Source organism: Larimichthys crocea, chromosome X, assembly GCF_000972845.2.
Source record: "Larimichthys crocea isolate SSNF chromosome X, L_crocea_2.0, whole genome shotgun sequence".
NCBI lineage: Eukaryota > Metazoa > Chordata > Actinopteri > Sciaenidae > Larimichthys > Larimichthys crocea.
Genome location: NC_040020.1, coordinates 15,561,935 through 15,584,097, shown reverse-complemented (window position 1 = coordinate 15,584,097; position 22,163 = coordinate 15,561,935). Strand labels below are relative to the sequence as shown.

The 22,163-nt window shown below is 39.3% G+C and overlaps 1 protein-coding gene across 7 annotated transcripts in view; it reads left to right on the top strand.

Moving 5' to 3' along the window:
• Positions 1-22,163, top strand: part of map4l (microtubule associated protein 4 like) — a 98,194-nt gene that overhangs the window by 15,267 nt on the left and 60,764 nt on the right. For all 7 annotated transcript variants that reach the window (XM_027283192.1, XM_027283195.1, XM_027283191.1 and 4 more), the window contains exon 2: positions 8,083-8,282. In XM_027283192.1, coding sequence (XP_027138993.1) covers positions 8,093-8,282 — 190 coding nt within the window. In that variant the 5' untranslated portion in view covers positions 8,083-8,092. The remainder of the gene's footprint in view (positions 1-8,082; positions 8,283-22,163) is intronic.

Sequence of the window (22,163 nt, the reverse complement as noted above, 5' to 3'; positions counted from 1 at the left end):
CAAATCAGATTAGGAGTGATCGTCTTCCTCCTTTATCTCAGGTCTCGTCTTCTTGATGACATTTATTTCTGGCTGACAAGAGCAGACAGTGAAACTGAAAGTGGTCCTGAAGCAGTGACGTGCTTCACTGGTTGCACATTAATTTATCATGATTACATTGAGCTGAAGAAAGAATCTGCATAATGCAGTCTTCATAAAATCTAGCAATAAACAAAGATGCTGTGTTGACTCACACTAGCATAGAAAATGTATGAATATGTGTCTTAAATACCCAGAGATTTATGGCTTTGAATGACTGGAGATATTCTTTATTGCGTTTTCAGCGAACAACAACATGAATGCAGCAAGAAACAGCTCCTCTGGGCTCTAACCTCTCCATTTACTGTTGTTACATCATTAGCAGATACTGTGACTCATCACTGAGCTGGACTGACCTGCGGCTCGGCTGTGAAGCTAACCTGTATCATACAATGAGTAAAAACAGCTGTGTTGTGTTGTGTGGTGTGGTGGGATGATATTCACTTGTGCTGTGTGTTGAGTCTGATTTGACTTCCTTTGTGTTACTGTCTTCAATAATTCAGTACTGTCTATCTTCAGACAGATCAGTCAGCGTTTATTGACATGTTGACTGACAAGAGGGACGACCCTCTGGTCATAAGCCCATTCTCCCAGACTGTGAGCATCCACTTCGTCTATTATTCACAAGGCAGTGGTGAGCAGACAGTAATAACATCATTGAATTAGAGAAGTGATTTCAGAGGATTTGTGGCATTGACCAATTTTTTCTCTGTGTTATGAACGAAATTCTCAAGCTGTTCAGACTTATCTTAAAAATCAGGCCTCTCTACAATGAGAAAACACATCAGAATCATAATACCATAACCTGAAATTTAATATAACAAAGTAATAACTAATACAGTATTTTCACACCATCATCATCATCATCATCATCATCAGGGCTGCTAATAAAAAAAATACTTTTTTAGACCATCTAAATCATATGTTAGTCCCGGTATAGAAAGACTTTTTTTAGTATCTACAGTGCTGTTCTGATGACATATCGTTGACAGCTGTTCATTCATTTGGGTTTGGATTGCCTCACTGCTAAAGCTGAACCTAAACCTGCGCACAAACAGAGCGGAACACGTTGTCTTATATGTGAACTTTGATAAGTTTGTGCAGTTTAAAGAGTTTGCTGAATCCGCCTTGGAACCTCAAAGAAAACAGTAAAAGAGATTTAAGATGAAATGTTCTTGAGTGACGGTGATTATCTCATGACTGAAACCAGTAACTTCCTTGTGGAACTGACCAAATCTCTCTCATTTCGCCCACCTGCCTGCTGGAAAGCCAGTTATACTCATTATGATCCAGTGGACCAACATGTGATTGATGTTTGGTAAAATGGGCTTTTATTGTCATGGCGATGCAAAGACATGTGCAAAGTCTGTTGTTGTTTTCTTGACTTTGACACTTTGCTCTTCTGTTTGATGTTTTAATGCACAGGGATGCATTTTCAGTCAGAATAATGAAAACTCACATTCAGTGGATTTGATTTCAGCAGCTAACAAATATTAATGGATCGATACATTCAGAGACATTTAGACCTGTGACAAGCTCATCTGCTGAAAACTGTAAAAACAAAAAACTTTTAACAACACAGGGAATCTAAAGCTGCACAAACAAGCTGACAGCTAATTACTTCCTGGGGTTTTCTTTATTATGTTATTATCTCTGCTAGGTGTACGAGGGGATAAGTTGTGTGTGTGTCTGTTTGTAGCTAATGGTTGCGCTGATTCACAAATTCTGAAAAACATATTTGATTGGCCGCTCTGTTTCATGAAGACTGCTGACTCTTCCCTGCTCCTTATCGGCTGCTAGGTGCCACAAGTGATCAACAACTGCTAAATTAAAAACAAGTCTCAGTCTGTTGCAGGCCACATTTTGGTCTTTCCTGCGGCTCAAAAACTCGCTGCTGTGTATCGCCACTATGCATGTACATCGCCATAGCTCAGGATCTGCTAGTAAACAATACTTTGTGCATTACGAGAACTTCATGATGAAATTGGATGTAACCCACGAAATTCTGAAGTGTTTTTTATGAAATATTGCAAATGTGAGATGGTGACAGTGTTACTGGTTAATTGTTGCAAAAATTCATTCATTCATAAATTCAGTTACTGGAACAGATCTAATCAGCTCTATGCCAAAACAATAACCTACTGATCCACCACAAACTTCCACTGGGACATGCTGACTCTATGAATAGTGTCAATTATTTAGATTTCAGCTTTTGTCAGTTGATTTCTGTATCTATTATATTGTTATAAAGGTGCTTGCCTTGAAACCGAGAAGTTTGGATATGTATTGTTTCCTTATTAAGTTTATACAGTTAGGGGAGCTCAGAACACTCTGTACCATGAGACTATTCTATGCATATTAAGGAAAATTGAGACTATACTATATGGAAAAACTTTCTGCTGATTTATTGAAGTAGGTCCCTCACCCTCTGTTGCCTGGCTGGTGGAGATCTGCACACTTCTAGTAATTGATCTGTCACATTTGAGAAACACCTTGGTGACACATCCTGTCGGTTTCATTCGAATGCCTGTGATGAGTGTTTCTGTTTGGTGTTTTGTTTTCTGTACCGTCACGAATTATGTTTGCTCCTCTTTAGCAGCTCCACATGTGGCTGCTAAAAAGTTAGTTCTTTGTCACCATACTCACATTTATTTGATAATGTGATGAGTGTATTAGTATGTGATGTGATGAAAATCTATTTTAAGTTAACGCACTAAAACAAGTTGATGTGTGTACAAAGTGTGACATAGCAAGAAAGCCAGCCACCAATAGTTTCAATTAGGCCAATGGGCTGTGTGGAAACATGTAGGACAGTCTTGATATTGATATTTTCACTTTCACACACAATCACACACGCCGCCTCAAAGCTAGTTCAGGCAGACAACTTGAGCTGCACCGCATATGCACTTGTGACATGCCTCAATCATCCAATCCAAACACACCCTCCCAGTTTGGCAGTCTATTGAAGCTGCAAAATTCCTCATCGGTCGCTCTGCTACGTGAATGCCATCTCTGCCCTGCGTCACCATCACCGGCTGTTCTCAGGTCAGAGCCTAGACGCCAAATTTTGACAGTGTTCTCCTGTAAAACATTCTAATCGTGAGTTGTCACTGAAATCCATTTTAAATCATCAGCAGTTAACTGATGACTGTGTAAACATAGAGTTTTATTTCAGGTGCTACATATGTCTCATTACAGCGTTTTTTCATCCTCCTGGAAAAAAAGTTTTTTTGAACATGCATGGTTTTCACCGGACAGTGAGGTTATACTCTATATGGTGTTTATACATTATTAACATTCTGTTTATGGAGTTTGTTTGAAGCAGGACTCAGAGAGTAAACTCTCAACCTGACAGATCAGATTCAAAACTTTCTCCAGCTATTCTGACGATTACCAACAGAACCAATATATATATACAGCACTCAGGGTATGAAATTATTAAATGAAGACTGTAGGTTCATTTTCACCAAAACACCAAAATATCCACCAAATCTCTCTTGTGTTTTGATGATACATTAATGTGTTTGATTTCCGGCCAAACAGTAGCCTGCGTGTGTGTGTGTGTTTGTGTGAGGGATGATTATGTAGCAGACGGTTGGCTTCAGAGAGGAAGAGGTGGCGGATGCTGGAGCAGGGGATTGTGGGTACAGAGATAGTTTTTAATCCCTCAGAGTGCAACAGCTGTCCCAACAGCCCCTCATCATCATCATCATCATCGTCATCTCTCTTTCACACACAGTTACATCATAGTGCTTCTGTGTAACAGTGATATACAGTTCTCATGTCAGAGCTGTGTTCTGTGTGTGCCTCTGCCAACTGCAGTGATTCCTTTGAAGTGAATTGCTTTGAGTCTAAAAATATGTAGTTAAACGCTGGTTTGTCTGGACTCAGTGGTGATATAATGTAGTCTTAATTTGAAGGTTACTAATTTCAGTGTTGCAGCTGTCACTTGCTTTCATTATCGGTGATTGGTCGACAAAAAGAACAGAAAAATGCCTCATTTGTTTACAAAGTTCTATATTATTTCATTCATTTTATAGCATTATATTATTTTGTCCAACCAGACGCCTAAAACCTAAATGTATTGGTTTCCTGTGAGTATAAAAACAAAAATCTTCACATTTGAGCAGCTGGATTTTCTGTAATTTGCTGAAAAGATTATTTCATAGTCAAATGTGATTGTTTTTCTGTCTCAGCTTTGAATTTCCTGCAGTGTCATTCTGGTGTAATTAAGAAATCAGATGGTGGGGGCACCTGTGGGCTGTGAAAACACAACACCACCATCTCATGAGGGAAATATCTGGCTCTGTAGCAGCTTAATGCTCCAACATGACATGCTATGTTCACCAGCTAGTCGCTACCTCGTCTCTCTGTTATTTGGTGCTGGGCAGTTAGTGACCAGTTGTAAAAATAAAAATATATATGTACATTCTATACAAGCATACAGTCTGTGTGCTGATGGATAGCCTTGTGAAATATGTCATTGTTTAAAAGCAACAGTGGATTACAGGTTAATTGTCAGCTTGTCACTGCAGAAGTAGTTTATAGAACTACATCTCATAAACTGTATAAAACATAGACGTAGTGTCCATGACATCACCCGCATGTTTTTGAAGAGTTCAGTGTGGTCGCCCTGGCTATCTTGGCGTCTAGCCTCAGCCAGCTCCCCACTTATCCAAAGATGGACAAAGATGTGGGTCATAGGTGGAGCTGAGGCAGGCTGAATGATGCCTGGTTGCTCAAAGCAACCACCCGTAACACCACCCACCTGTCAGTCAAAGCAGTCAGGCTCTTAATTCTGCATAACTGTAAGCCTTAATATAATTGGAACAGGTGAGTTCTATAAAAAATTCACCCTCAGTACAGTTGTTGTGAACGGGGAAAGCTATAGAGTCCAAAACTGTTTTTGTACCAGGCTGTAAACATGTTTATTTCTGCTGTGAAGTTGTACATTTTAACATGGGAGCTTATGTAGCTTAACTCGTTCTGTAGCCAGCCTCAAGTGGACGTTTGAGGAACTGCAGTTTTTGGCACTTGTACATTGGCTTTACTTCACAGCCACAGAGGTTGCCACATGGTTTATCTGTGGTGATAATGTGGACCCCGGAAACCAAAACAAAATTACAGAATAGGCCAAAAGGCTTTGTTGAGTAGGTTCATTACTACGATCACAATTTAATGCATAAAATGAAAAATGTTGTTTGGTGTAGCTTTAAGAATTAAGAAGTTGCTTATGCATGGGCAACAATTCCAGTTTTCCAAAGGAGCAGAATAATCCTCTGTAATGGGCTTTTTGTGATCTTCATTTAGTGCTCATCATTCTTTTCCTGTAGTAATGAGGATATAAAGATGTTTTCAAGAACTGAAGAATCATCAAAAATATCTCATTAATCTAAATTTGAGGTCATACAAAGTTTAAACAGCATGTCTTTTTATGTTTTATGTTATATCTAAATGTGCCACGGATACGTAAAGATGCATGAATAATTAAAACAAAAATCTGCTCTAATGGGTGAAAAGCAACAACGAACACCAGCTCCGGGCCACTAAATATTCTGGCTTATGAAACCTCTCCAGTGAAGCGATAAATGTGGACGAATAATACGTTAAGAGGGTAATAGAGGTTAGGAAGCTTCTATTTGAGATTGGTTTATTTTTGTATTGGAGTGATGGAATTATTGAGTGCATCTTGAGTGTGTGTGTCTGAGAGGGAGAGAGAGCTGTGTGATTAAAAGTCAAAATGTGTGTGGTCAAGCATTTTAGTAAACAGAATTCATAGAGAAATGTGTGTATTTAAGAGAAACATGACACAAAATCAAAAGTAATGACAGGAATATAGACAGTTATTCATAACATCAACAGGGTCAGAGGGAAACGATGAGTGAACACAAAACAAGACTGTTAGTGGTCGAAACCCAAAGTGAAAGTGTGTGTGTGTGTGTGTGTGTGTGTGTGTGTGTGTGTGTGTGCGTGTGTATGTGTGTGTGTGTGTGAGGTATCCACTGTACTGTGTCCTTCCCCTGAAACAATGGCCTACAGTTCCACTCAAGGCCTGTTAACACTTTACTGTATGTTCTCATACTGGCCGCAGTGTGTGTTGTTGTGTGTGTGCGGTACGGTTACAAGACAATGACAGCTTGTTTGCTGGGAGGCTGGATGGAGGGATAAACAGAAACAGAGGACAGAAAGAAAGAAGAGTTTGTTCAGTGGTCAGACTGTCACCATTTATGTTGTGTGTGTGTAGCAGGTGTAACGTCGATCAAATTCAACCCAAACTTAATGTTTAAGGTTCAGTTCTAGTTTTATTTTAAAGTATTTAAACACAGCAGATCATAGTTTTATTCTCTTTTAGTCCCAGAAATGTGACTGTCTGACAGTGATGTCTCTGATTTGGTTCACTTAATGTTACCCAGTTCTTCCTGTCATTTCCATCTTGGCAACACAGAGTGCATCACAACTTGTGTTATGCCAAATACTGGGTGTTCAGAACAGCACATGTAATGCATTGTGTAACCGGCTGCAGATTTATTCACTGTTGTGTGGCAGCTTTCAGTGACAAAGACAGAGATAATTAACATTTGAAGCATTTCATTCTTAAATACAGAATACAGTCCAGTTGGTTACCAATAGGCTTCACTCAGGTGTTTTGGTATCAAGAAGCTGGTTCATTTTGCACTAGTGAAGATCACCATGGTAACCTATACTGCATGCATGATTTAGTTTAAAAGTATCAGATGAAAAACTACTGACAAAAAATGAATCCATCATTCCAACAGGGTGATGACCTTAACAGAAACAGAGTTTATGGTTAAATGATCAATCAATCACCATTGTTCAATGTCCAATCTGTGTTTACTGTAAAACAAGGCTGCGGGCAAACACAAAGATTGTGGGTAACCATGTTAACAGTCTTACTGTATTCAGGCAGGTGCTGAAGTCATTTTGTAGTCACATGTTCCATAGAAACATTTAATCTGCATCAGCGTCAACAAAAGTTACGATCACATTCTGTCCGTACATTGATATATTATGTCTTCAGGAAATATTGACTACTAACACATGCTATTCTTAACTTCTTTTTTCTTTGTTACGATGTTTCAAGGTAAAATTTCTGTTTTTGTCAATGGAGTCCGATGGGTTTGGGCACAGCCATAAACTACTGTTTCTGGTTCCTTTCCATAATGTTGTCAGACACTAAGAATACCAATCTGAGCCTGTCAGGGTAAAAAAAAACAAAAAAAAAAACGCGTTGGACATTGATGGAGCGTCATAGCCCAGAAGGATCACACTGCAATGTAGGCTGCAGTGCTCTGACTTTTCCCCATTAGTCACTTCGACACAAAAACACGAGAAAATAGGAGTTGAAAAATGCAGAATATTTTTTTGGTGGATTATTTTGGAATTAGATGTCATTTATCTCCCTGAAAGGTTTTTAGAATTTTTTTAGGAAAAATAAGAATTTGTTTTCTGGATTGAGCAACTGCAGTTTCAATTGTTTTATGTTCACTTCATTGCATGACTTATTTAGAGACCATTGTTTGTTCACCTTTGTGAATCATCAGGAGAAACACATGATTTATGATAAACTGCTGCTGTGCAAAGACCGTAAAGAAAGGAAAACACAACAAACTGTTCAGTCAGTGCAGTTTTTAAAATTGTGTTGATTCATACTATTTTCAGTTCACTTTTGATTATCATGATATCATGGCTTTGGCTTTAATTACTAATATTATTCCACAGGCCAGAATGTCCCCAGTTAAGAGAGAGGAGAGAAAATACATTCAGATACAGACAGATGAAAACATACCACACGCTGCAACATGTGCCAGTTTCCTCACATTGCTTTATCGACAGGCTTGTAAAAGGTGTGGTGGTCAGTCACATACAAATAATAAGTGTGATAGACAATGGAAGGAAGGAGTACAGGTAACATGACTGTCAGACAACCTGTGAAATGTAACAAGCAAAGAATAATAAAAGTCATCTCTCTTTGTCTCTCTCCAGTAACAGGACTATGGACCTGAGCCTGCGAGATGCTCTGGGTGGAGGTGGAGGTGGGGTGCCCGGCGGGGCCCCTGCCGAGGCCCTCCTAAAGAGAGACTTTGTTGCTACGCTGGAGAAAGAGAGCTATGATGACAAGGTGGGAGAGACGGTCTCCAAGAGCGACTACCGACCCCTTGTAGATGGAAAGGACACCAAGAGCGGTAAGTCGCCATGAACGTTTACAATGGGAGGAGGGAGTGATGCTTTTCCCTAATGTGAAGACGAAAAATGATGGATGATATATCCAGCTAACAAATCAGAGCTTCATCAACCTAAACACACGTCCACATCTTATATCTCACGAAAGATGTGATTTCACTCAGTCTTCATTCTGGGACTCATTTCCATGGAGGTAAACACTTCCTCTGAGTCCTATGTTCAATCGACTAGCAAGACAGATTTCCCGTCTACGAGTAGCCCCAATTAGACCGACTCTGCTCCATGAATCACGCCACGTTTATGACCAAAACATTGTCGCAAGGAGGGATGAGCAACTTGAGTAATACCTGCAAGTAGAGTTGTCACGATACCAAAATGAGTAACCACAATACTATACCAGACAAAGTATCACGGTTCTGGGTATTATCGCGATACTGTGGCCTTTTTTTTATGAACTCCAATCAAATCAAGTCAAATTTTATTTGTATAGCCCAAAGTCACAAAGTACATTTGCCTCGGAGGGCTTTACAATCTGTACAGGGAGTGACACCATCTGTCCTTAGACCCTTGGTTCGAGTGAGGAAAAACTTGCCCACAAAAACCCTTTTAACAGGGAAAAAAGGTGGAAGAAACCTCAGGTAGAGCCACAGATGTGGAAACCCTCTCCCAGGACGGACAGATGTGCATAAGATGTCACGTGTACAGGACAAATCAACACAAACATATTGTACAATAGGACAAATCAACACAAACATATTGTACAATTACAATGACTGATAAACTAATTACAGTAGCAGTGAAACCTGTGATAGAGATAGAGAGACACAGATGCACAGCATAAACTAACTATAAACTGTAATGGAGATATGGTAGCAATAATGACGGTAGTAATATGTGTAGTGGACATCATGCAGGACCACAGTAGCAGCCACGATCCAGTGTATTTGTACAAGTTATAAATACTTAGTTATTATACTTATTAGTTACTTATAATGTTGTTTGGTGCATGATAAACATAATACTGGTGAAGTAAGAATTATACTGAAACAAGTTTGAAACAACAAGTTTGTTTTTTTTTTAGCAAAATTAGTGTTGCCACTGACGACAACGCCACGGCAGAGTCTCCGCTCGAGCCCGGTGCTTCAGCCATGGTGAGCGTCTTGTCTCGTGACTGTAAGCCGTGCGCGTCTGGGCGAGACAGAACTTTAGCTTGTTGTTTGTTCTGAGGTGAATTTCTATGGAAGCGGAGTTGTCTTCATGGAGTTCGTTCTTGCCAACAGAAACACACGAACAGCCAATCAGCTAACAGACGGGCGGACTCAGTGTGCAGAAGCAGCCTATCATATTCCCGGACGTCACCAGTAACAGGCAAACAGCCAATCATTCAGCAGCTGTGTAGTTCGGTTGCCGTAGTTGCCATGTTGGTTTGTTTACAAGGGAGTAGCATGCAGTGAGAAGCCGGGAGGAGAGTAGAGACTGGCACCAGTAGTATAGTAATCCACAGTAGTACCGTCATGTAGAATTTCTAGTATAGTAGGAACTGTTACGATTTGGCACTGCGGGGTACCGTGTATACCGTGAGTATCGTGCAACTCTACCTGCAAGAGTGTGCAAGTGAGTTGCATAGTTATGTGTGTGTTCCTATCAGTAGAGTTTATTTATTGCTACCTGCACTTGTTTTACTAACTAGTATGCAGGTCTTCTTGCCCGATCATCCAGTGATCTGGATGATGCACATCTGCTCTTAGTATAGAGGAATAGTGCATTTATGTTTATTATTTTCATGGACTACACAATACAACTGTCAGATTTATTTATACGTTTTTACAGCAGTTGTTTTCGTTCCTTGTTGAGATTTCATCAACAGAGAACGTCACAGTGTCGTCAGATCTTTATTTCAGCACATGAATGCACCACCAGCAAGGATTCACACAAAAGCCTTCCATTAATAGCAACACCAATAAAGCTCTAAAATTAAGAAAGGGTGGACAGTTTTATTGTCATACATGTCGAGCAAGTGTCAAGGCACTGTGAGTTAGTGCGCTAAAATTAACAGAAACTGATGGAAGGTCAGAAAAAAACACATTTGTAAATTGCAAGAACTTGTCAATTATGCACAATTTAAAGAGTTTACTGGGCTGATCGTGCAAACCACTGGTCCTTTAATGGAATATCTCATTTACACTGATCCACATGGTCACGATTCTCATGCGGGTGTGTTATTAATTTTCCACATTCACTTAAAACTCATAAATTTTCTGTTGAGTAGCTACAAACTAAAGAATCAAATTAAAACTAACTTACCACATGTTCTCTAAGTCAATATGGATATTAATATTATCCAGGCTTTTAATGATTTATTATTGTTGTTAACATTTGTCATCTGCTTACATGTTATATTCGTCCTGATGAATAATATAACACACCTCCTGCAACTTTAATGAGAAATATGATGGAAGATGGAATTGGTTGAATAATCCAGTCAAAGAGGTGATTTAGTACCGTGTTTCTATGAAGTTGGCGAACTTGCAAGAGACTATTTTTTTTACATCCTGACTTTTAGTCTCAGGAACAGATCAAACTTCAAAACATGATATGCAACATATGAATAAAATCAACAGTGCATGGCAGACAGACAGACAGAAAGAAAGTGTAGAGCTTGGAGATGTTGAGAGTAGTAATATAGATAAGAGCAAACTGGAGGATTTGAGGAAGAGGAGAGCAAAGGACGGAGAAAAATAAAGGAGTCATCCAGGCTGGAGTGAAATAGAGCAGACAAAAGCCCTGTAGACACAGAGAGGCATGGATTATTATAGTAGAGGGGGGTTTGTTCAAACTTCAAGGAGAGGGGGGTCATTTCTCTGAACACGGTTAGTCCCCTTTGCACCAACATGTTTATGTCCCTGATTCAAGCAACTGAATTAATGCCGCAGTAAGTCAAATTGGAACTTTGAAATGTTCTTTTTAAAGTAATCAGTGGATCAAGTCTAAGCATGGTGGAGATGGTCTGTCTGTAGTGCACACCTATGGTAATGTTAGAACTAATGTTTATTATTATTATTGTTAAGAGAACATTTAGCATAAAGTTTGTCATTTTGAGCTGCCAAGATGATGTTAGCCTTTCTTTCAGTACTCTAATTGACCATATTTACATGGGGGTCAACGTCCTCTGATGTCACACTCAGGCTGGCATGCTCAAATGTCGCACTGCTGTCTTCCAAATTAAAAGTCGTATAAATGTATGAAACCTGACAAATCTTTATCACTTCGCTCATGATTGATTAACAACTGAAAAGACAGTGGATAGTGAAAAGACAAATCAACACTGGGCCATATTTCAAAGTAGAACATCATATTTTTTAACCCTACTGTCGACAACAGCTAATGTTAGCATTTCACCTTGTTCTAGATAACATTCTTGTTTGATAGTGTTTACTGATACAATCGGAAAGGTGTACATTAATTGAAAATACCAAGTTAGACACACTGGATGTATTCAAGCTTATAATGTAACATTTTTTGTCTCTTCAGCTGACCTCAGAGATGTTCTGGTTCAGTCAGTAACGTTATGTGACATTAAGATCACTGAACACATCTTTGTTCTCCTACAAATTACACTTAAAAAGTGTGTTCTGAGCACTTTAGCAAAGTTTTTTTGTGAAGAGCAAATTGATATTTGATCATTGCTGATCAATCGGGAAGTGACGATAATAATTCGTCAGATTCTTTACATCGATAGAACTTGCAACCTGAACACAGCAGAACGACATTTGAGCTTCCCATCCTGATCATGACATCAGAGGAAAATGGCCACGATGATAATATGGCGAATTGTGACAGTGAAAATTGACTCCAGGCACCTGTATGTTTTTCTCTAAGGAAAAGTTTCTATTTTCTAACTAGCCAGCCAAAGAAAAGTCTATGATTAGCTAAGGTATTCACATTTTTTTTCTTTTACTTCCTTTTTTTCTGGTTAGTCGCATCAAAATAAACTACCACGAAAAGTTCTCACTGACAACCTGTATAGCTGCTAAAATGTGTTTCACAGACCGACTTGACGAGCCACTTCCCATTGCTGAATCCAAATCCTAATACAATAATATAAAGATTCTGGGGGCAACGTGATGTTTGAGAGTTTCCAGTGTAGCCAGAAAATAACGGATATCCAGGCCAAGACTTCGCCTGCAATCTGATCAGCAGCTTGATACACAAGATTGATGAGAGACACATTTCTGCTAATTCTATGAACAGATATCTGCATATGAATTGCCTAAAAAGTTATTTATTTTTGACTGTTTTGGATTGGTGGGGAGAGTTTTTATGTTATGTCTTTGTTTTCAAAGTTTACCATAAACATTTTTCAGGAACATGCTGCATCTGTTGCATTTATTAATGTACTCAAGCCTGTTTTCAGACTGTTGCATCGCCACAGATCATCTGAAAAGGTTAGGAATCTCTCCTCCAGAGTCTGACAAAATAGTGGCCCCCAAATAGCATCTCGCATAAGGACCCCAGCTAGAAACGGCCCTGATAGAAAGCTAAATCATGGTCAGATTATAGCTGCAGATAGATTGCAATTTGGCCATTGCTACGCCTCTTTGTATGTTTTGAAGATGAAGTGTAATTGCTTCGACACTTTGGCCAACTCTGTCTAGACTTTAATTAGCTGTAGGACTTTGTCTTTATCTCTCAGGTTTATTCTCTTCATTGTTCTCTTCATCTTCATTCATTTTATCTGTATTTCTTCATCACTCTTCTTTATCTTTCAGTCTCTGTTCCACTCATCCTCTGTCTTTCTCTCTTCCTGTCATTGTTAAGCTGTGTCAGCCTGGAGACAGCGCTGTATTAGCATCATTACCATCACCACGTCCAAAATTAGTACCCAGCCCGTGGCACAGTTGGGTCCAGTGAGTTGAACGTTAACCCCTCTGTCTGTCAGTGTTTCACACGCAACAGTCCAGAGCTGCAGAGAACCAGGAGTTTGGTAACAACTCTAACCCAGGACACTTGGTCAGATCAAGTCTTGTGATATTTACCTCCATACAGTTCGGCAGATTGACAGGAAACAAAGCAGCAAAGGCTGAGATATCTGAGATATTTTAATCCCAAGTAGCGTCGAGATCCAAAAACCCTGGAGCCTACATTTCCCACACTGCATCATGGTAGCTTTTCTAATTAGAAATTATGACATTACTGGGGTTATTATTCAGACACTATACAACTTTTTACAGGCTGAGTAATTCTAGTACTTATTAGCATTTTCCAAAGATGTTAACAGCATGTCATCTGCTTTATCAGCTGATGGTGTTGGCTCAGTTATTATAGAGATACTGTGGAACACTGACACTCCTTTGACCAGTTTTGTTGGTCTGCTTTAAGAAGACTGCACCGAGGTTCAGAGACCCCGCTGGTCCAGGCGTACAGTGGATCGAGGAAGAGCAGAGAGTGAATAGAGGTCGATCTGGAGTTTTGTTGACCAGGTCAGGGTTACAGTGACAGAAAGTGACATCTGTCTGTAAACGAAACAGCTGACATTTCACAGTAAAAGTCCAGTTTGATTCACAGAATGAATGAAATTGATATGTGGAGTCCCAACACGCTGCATTCTTCTGTTTACTCCCTTAAATACTGCACTCTATGTTTTCTGTTGTGACTCTGTATTATCATTATTGTAATATTAGACTCAGTAAACCTGGTTATACAAGAGCTTCTCAACAATAAGTTGATGATATCTTTATATGTGACAGTAAAAGGACTATTTATTTGTGTAGTAGCTGCTCATGCATTAAATAAACTTCAGCTCACAGATGGCCGATGATTGAGAGTAAAGATTCAATTTAGTTTCCTTTTTATAACCAAATGCCAACCATGGTCATCTCTTCTATATTTTTTAATATTATCGCAAGTAACTGCTTCATAGAAGAAAAAACAATATTCTTTCCTTCCAAATGAAAAGTTGAATCAATAAGTAATAAAACGCACGGATGCTTTGTTCAGTACACTCTGGAGGTTTGCTTATTCATCTTTACTCGGTCTGCTATGACTGGTACCTCATGGTGGCTAATGGTTAAGTTTTGTATAACACATTACTGATTCACATCATTACTGCATGCATTGGAGCTACATGCTAAGTCAGATTACGTGGAACTTTGTGATCTAACTGCACACATGAACGTGGTGCTTGAGGCCCTTTTTTCATCTAAAAGGTCAAAGCAGGTGATTAATGTAAAGGATGACTAAAACATCTACGACCTCCCTCGTATGTAAGACATCTCAGCAGCACTAATTGATGTCCAGAAGGAAGATGAACCGTTGATGTGATTATGAATCCTCCTGATGAGGTGACATAGATGTTGTGGATAGATATAGTGGTGATGTAGATCCAGACGTAGATGAGATTTCGTTAATTGGTTTGATATTTATGATGCTAAACGCAGATGGCACATCAAACTGAGTTACGTGTATGTTTCTTTAACCATCAGCCTGCCCTATCATCTTGCATACTCTTCGACGTGCCCATACACAGCTGGTGTGATAATGATTTCCAAAAGCAGGCACACGTCCTCCAGCTGTGTGTGTGTGTGTGTGTGTGTGTGTGTCACTCTATAGGCCCGTAGGCTCTGTTCTGTATGCTACATATGGGTGCATATACTGAGGAAGATCTGACAGCAGATGTTTTACCACAGGGTTTCTCAAATGTTTGCGTATCGCAGATCATCAGTCAGATACACATTACACCAATGACTCACATGCAATAAGAATTTAAAACAGGCATCAGTGTGGGACTCCTCAATATATATGTATAGACTTAATAGTTTTTTTTATTGTGTAACAAAATAATATAAGCTCAAAGCTCTTTTGGGCCTCCTCTCCTTCTTCTTCAGGTGTTATCATGTCACCAAATTGTCACTGTCGCTGTCACTTCTCTGGTGCCCTCGATCTTTCTCCTGCAGTCTGCTGAGTCCAGACCTTAGACCTTTTCTACTGGATGCTGTGACCACTTTTGGTCTTTTGTCCACAGACAGCTGTTTCTAGTGCTTATTCAGTCTCTTGTTCAGACTACACAACTCCACTGTACTGTATGGTGGACCAGCAGAGTTCTGAAGGTGGTGGATGGTCTGGCTAGATGTTCTGACAGCCTGGGATGCTGCTGGTGGTCTGTCTTGAGATAGTGGTGTCCATCCTGGCCCTAAAGTCTTAAAATCACATGAGTAGGCATTAGATCGGACTAAGGACTACAAATTTGAAAAGAAAAAAGAAAAAAAAACAGCAGCAAAAAAACAACAACCTGGAGCTGTTGAGTTAATCGTTTATTGTTAGCCGTTGAATTGCATTTTTTTGCATCATCTTTGCAATTGCATAATCTTTTTTGTTTATATATTTGAAACATTTTCTGACACTTCTTTTATTATAGACATGATGAGATTTGAAATGGTGTTTCATTTATAGCTCCAAGAGCTTATTATTATTATCGATATTATATAACCTACTATTTAAACCAGTATTGGCATGGTACAGCTGAATTTTGGATGCTGTCTCTTCTTATATAATAAGAGTAGAGAGACATCGTCCAGCTTGGAGAACCAAAGATGTGAGAACAGCAGAGAGCAGTGATGAAACATTTCAGATAAAATGTCCTCACAGCTGCTTTATGTAAGTAAATCCTGCTCGGACCTCAATGATGTGCTAACCAAACTGAAATGAATAATACTTTTAAATACAGTACTGACTTTGATACCTGTGTGCAATCATTACAGTAATATGTTGTGAATGCAGGTGAAAATTTACGTTAAATATTTCTGACAGAGCAACCTGTCAGGCTGATGTATTGACATATCGAGGATGGTCGGGGTACATGTCAGAATCACTTGCAGTCAGTGAGATCTATATTCTCAGACGAGTATCCCTCAATGTTAACATCACTGCTTTTCTTTTACCCTGGTCCCTGGCTTTATTCTTGTGTTTATTGACTTATACTCATCCCTTCTTTCTGTCTCTTTATTGCTTCTTTTCATTCCTCTCTTGTCTTGTACCTTGTTTATCACACAAATTCTGCAGTGGCAAGTGTTGTACTTTTCCTTTCATTCCACTTTAAGTGGAAGATGTGAAGTCATTTAAGGCCTCAGCTTCGGTGACTCCTGAACGGGAAACCAAAAGCTCATCTATCCTCAGTGTCAGTGAGGGCAAACCTTTAGTTCTGCTTTGTTTTTCTTCCTCAAGCTCATTTTGCACCACACCTACAGTGTAGTAAATATCAAATGATTCTTTCCTGTGTCAGTTTAAACTAACCCTTGTAATGTCCTACCGATTGCCATACACCTTTTGTCCTCTGGGGTCAAAATGACCCAGCCGGGTTTTACCTTTTATCTATAGCATAAAGTATAATGTTTTGGAATTTAGGGCCAATAGGCCTTGCTTACATGAAAGTATACTCTGTTGTTGGTTTAATCCTCCTGGTGTCCTGGCATCATTTTAATTTAGTAGAATTCTGAGGTAAGACTCATACCAATACTTACTAATTGAATTCTAAGTGCAAGTCTTCTTCTGGTGTTTATGGCAGTTATCAAACAGCTTCAGATGCATTACCTCCCCTTCAGGACTGCAGTGCAGCTTCACAATCAGCCCAGAAAAAAGACGAGTTTGTGCTCATAGTTGTTGCTTTAGGGATCAGTCATTACTTGGCTGATTGCTGAGTTTTTAAATCTCTTTTTGTGTTTAAGATTTGGACCGTGAAAAAAAAAAAACAAGGGATCTCCTTCTTATGAAGTAGTTCTTGTAATTAAAATGTTCTTTCTGTGAATTAAATAAAATTATGTGCCAGTGCAGTATGTATGCATATCAAATATTTTTTTGTATTTTCTAAAAAAAATCTTTTCTTTGATTCTAGTGCAGCATCCTGCTTTGTTGTTCTTGTCACTTATGAAAGAACTTATGAATGTGTGAGTTTCATGCGGGAATATCTGCAAACGTTTCCTCGTCTTTGCAGAAGCCAACATGTTTTACTACAAATACAAACTGTTTGTCACACTGTGGTCGTGTTAGTCAGGGTCATTCATTTAAAGATTTTTTTTTTAACGTTTTTAAACTTTGTCCAGGTTTAAATGATGCCAGAGTGAAATGTGAGTTGTCCTGGGTTCATGCAGCAGCATAATGAAGATAAAGTTACACTGCAGTCCGTTTGCTGAAGCATGATAACACATCCCTGCAGAGTGTGTACCTCCACTGTACATATGTGCAGGAGAGAGAGAGAAGGCATTAACTAGTGTGTGTGTGTGTGTGTGTGTGTGTGTGTGTGTGTTGCCAGCAAACACGCAGTCACTCTGCAGTCATATCCGTATATGTGCGGCATTGTATTTTGCATTCCTGAGTGAATGGGTGTGCACTTCTGTGTGTGTTACAGTACAAGACACTGCAGTCACATGTGACTGCAGTACAGCAGCTTCACACACATGCAGTTCTGCAGTCACACACACACGCACACACACCTCGCTGTCACTGCCAATAATTAGGATGTGTGTGTGAGTGCACTGAGCTCAGCAGATATGTTGGAGTGAGTATGATGTGAGTGAAGCTGAAACAGCACCCATGGATGGACAGACAGACAGACTGAAGGACAGGTAGGCCAACGGACGGCCTTTTACTTTAACTTATGATTCGTAGTATCAGTTTGACAGTTTGAGATGAATGAATTCGGTCATGATAAAATTTCTAATCAGTAGAACTAATTGCTGAGATCTGAGAACATCACAATAACAAAGTCTGACAGAGAGTGTGTGTATCTGAACTGTAATAATGTTGCAACAAACAGACAAACTGTGTGGACACGTAGTACAGTAGGTCACAGCTGGGGCAGGAAGTGAACTGTAAACTGTGAATGTTGTTCACAGCAAACTGAGTAATAACATCATAGTTTTCTTTCATGTTCAGTTCAAGCTTTTTACAACCCTGTCTAGATGACTGACTGACCTGTTAAGGCCAAATTCCACCGGGCACGGATGCAACACTTTCCATGTGCGCCATTCTTGTCAATATTTTAAACCCAATCAGAGGCGCCATGGTCCGTTTCAGAAAGGTCACAGAAGCAGCTGTCAGGAAGTCAGACACAGAATCTGCATAGAGAATATGTTCATCTTTCAAAATAAAAGTTGTGAAAACAGCCAAAAGGGAAACAAACGAACTATGTAGCATATTTAGAAGTACATAAACCAAGTAAGAATGACCAAATCTGAGCAAGTTAACAAAGTTTGGTGGGTTCTGCTTCTGAAATGCTCCTAGAGGCCTTTGAAGCCTCATGGAGAACAGACCAGGCAGATGAGACGTGCCTGGTGGGGTTTCACCATTGGACTTCTCTGTGATCTTGCCAAATTCTTAAATATTACTGATAGGTATGATGGCCAAACGTATAAAAATAAGACTGTTGATTTCGGGTGATATATAAAGAGGAACTACACCCACATTAGTTTTTGTACACATAGTCACGTTGAGTCTTGTTGGTATATAAAGATGTGTTTTTTTCCCCAACAAAACACGCACACACAAAATAAAATTTGATTCAAAAGTTTGGTTCAACTGAATTCTGTCACTCCTCTCAAAGATGCAGAGAGAATTTTAGAAGTTTCTCATTATTGTCTATGAACAGCACAAAAGGTTTGTTCCTGGAAAGTAAGATCCAGCAAACTCGCAGTTGGATGTCACCTTAAAGGGACAGTTTAGTCTTTCTCAATGACGCCGACGAAGAGATTTTAATACAAAATGAGGCTCCTAACACAAACAACAAACCCTGGAAATACTTTGTTGAAGGTTAGTATATTTCTATGCACTGGGGACCATGTGTTTAGGTGAAAACAGAGATTGTAGCAGTAAATATAATCGTAAAAAGAGCATGTGTGACAGCTTAGAGGAGAAGCCCCCAGAGGTGCCACCGTCCAACAGTCTGTCAGTCACAGTATTTGCATCATGTGTTCAGCAGTCATGGGATTGCACCATTATTGCAGAGAATTTGGAGCGTGTTGTTATGCTGTTAATGGTTGTCAGGACCACAACAGCATCTACACCCGGGGGAGAGAATGATTTACCTGAATATCTCTGTGTTTCTTTCTTCTGTGTGTTTGTTTCTCTTTCATTTACTCTGATGTCTCTGTTTCTCTTCATTAGTTTGCTCTGCGTCATTCATTGTATTTCAGTAAAGGGCACTCACTCTCCATGTATTCCACCATCTATCATCTAAACAATAATACATTAAACATATCTTCCTCTGCACGCAGTGCCTTGTCTCTTATCACCTCACATCAACATTGTATTGTAACAAGAGACGACAGAACTAATTGATTTCTCAGCAGGTTTGTTTTAGCACTTAGCACTGATTCTTAAACACAATATATACCATCGAAATACTACATCATTTGGAGCAAAAAAAAAAAACTACAAGATCACTAGAATGAAATTTAGAAAAATGTTGCATTTTCTGTAATATTTTGTTTCAATATCAGCCTGCTACGTAGTCACGTTCATGCATGCAGCGCACGCATACATCCATCATTAGTTACGGGCTAAAATATGATGGCGAGATAGTAAGTGGAGGTAAAATGAATAGTTCACAAATGACCTACACTACTGTATTTTAACGTAGATCCTGATGGTGGTACACTGTAAAAAGTTTAATAGACTCTGGTCACAACAGAAAATGTGACACCACAGTATCACTGCATCTCTCCAAAATGGCTGGTGCTCAGAGCTTGGTGATGCTGGGCAACTCCCAGGGCTAGTTGGTGAATTACTGAAGCTTTTGAGTTAATGGTCATCACTAATCAGGTAAGGTAATACTGGCCCCTATAATCTGTAATTCTTTCAGTTGTCAACCAACGAAAAGCCTAAAACCAACAATGAATGGAGTCTTGTTAGCTAAAGTAATCAGCATAGTTTCTTTAAACATTTTGATATTTCAAGACATCTTCTCACATGATCTGGAGCTAAAAGAGTATTTAGTCAATAAATCCCTTTGAATTGATGCTAAGAAGTATACTGTGTAAACCAAAAACACCTCAGTGAGCCACGCTGGGTTACATGTTCCTCCATGAATACACAGTGTAGTTTATTTTGACTGAATCCCACATACACCATCCTCCTGCCCCAAATACTCACTAGAGCACCAAATGTGGATTAATCCACCGCTGAAAATAGTCCCAACAAATCTAGCTCTAGCTCTATTTCCTCCTGTTTCATTCATTTTAATTAATAAAGTTGACTAAAACTACAGTAATCAGCTGATTATTTTTAATAAAACATATATTTATGAGCCATTTTACATCAAGATTTACATCTTAAATAGGAAACAATAAATGGACACAAGGCTAAGGAGTACAAGGATATCAGAAGACCGCTTAATCATTGTTGGTTTGGAAACGCTACAGTTTGATTTGTTTTTAGCTGATTTTGTTCTCTCCACTATGATTTATTTATTTATGTATTTATTTGCACCAGTTACACAAACACCAAGCACTAAATGTGACAATGATAGATTCATATATGATATTTGACTTTTAATTGAAAAACATTTTACTCAGTGCTTTCATTACCCGCACCTCTTCTTCTCCCCCTTCTCCATCCACTGCCAACCTCATTCATCTCTTACTTTTCACCTCCTCCCCTCCCTTCCTCTCACTCTAAGTGCTTGTCTCTCTCCAGAGACAGTGACAGCTGTGACTGAGGAAGCAACGCTGTAGTCCGACACTAACCTCCTCTGCCCTTGGCTTGGAAAGACTTTAGCATTAGCAACATGCCAATATTAGCTGCATTAAACTAAGAGCAGGGTGACAGGGACAGGTCAAGGACAATGTGGTACAGAGAGATGGCACCACAGTTGTTTTTCATATCATTTTTTAACATAACTTGGATGGAAATGTGTAATCAATGGAGAAAGTTAGTGAGAAAATGTCCAAATTGTTTTTCAGCATTCACTTTTTTAACCACAGCAGACACAGACAGACATCAGACAGAATAAATCAATAAGAATAAATAGTAATAAACAAAACATGCACCTAGAGTACTGGCCTGAGTACAACATTTAAATCGTCATTTTAATATTGACCTTGGCCGTGACCTAATTTTACCAACTGTAACGAAGAGGACTGCCATCATCTGGACTCTTAATGTGAGCTAAAGGCAACTGGGTTCAGTCTTAAACTTCAGCAAACCCAAAACCATTTTAGGGGCAGAACAGACAGACAGCCAAAGTCCCATGACAAGACCAAAACCAACAATGTGTTACATCTTTATTCTGCCTATGGCACTCAGTCCCAAACTCTGTTGTTTCTCCTGAAGATGTTAAAAACGGACTATACAATTTAATTTTTAAAGGCTTAGAAAACATCTGGTTAGTGTAGTTTTTAGCAAATGTTTTTCATATAGGAGGACACAGTGCATTTATTGGGGACTATTTTCAGTGGTGGATTGTTCTAGTGGGTATTTGTGGCAGCCTGACAGTGTATTAAACTACAGTCTGTGTGTGTTCATGGTAACGAAGGAGCAGTGTGGCTCATTTGTTTTAATAGCTCCTTGACAACAGTGGAGTTATACCTTGTTGGTTTTTGGTCTTGATGAGATTTCCTTTGAGAGGCTGTATGAGGCACAGACAGCTAACAACTGCGACAGGCTTCTGTGTTTTAAGGGCAGAGCTACAAACCCAAATGACCTGAGCAATTAGAGTGGTGTAACACTGAAATGAATCACCTCACCTTTAAGCAGTGGTTAACGACTCAGAGGGCCATCTTCAAACACAAATACACCAATCTACTCTGCATGGGACAGTAGAGACAGTCACACTGCTCTGTGAGGCTTCAGGGAAGACATTTCTCTCAGAGCACATGCTTTACTGACAAATGTAG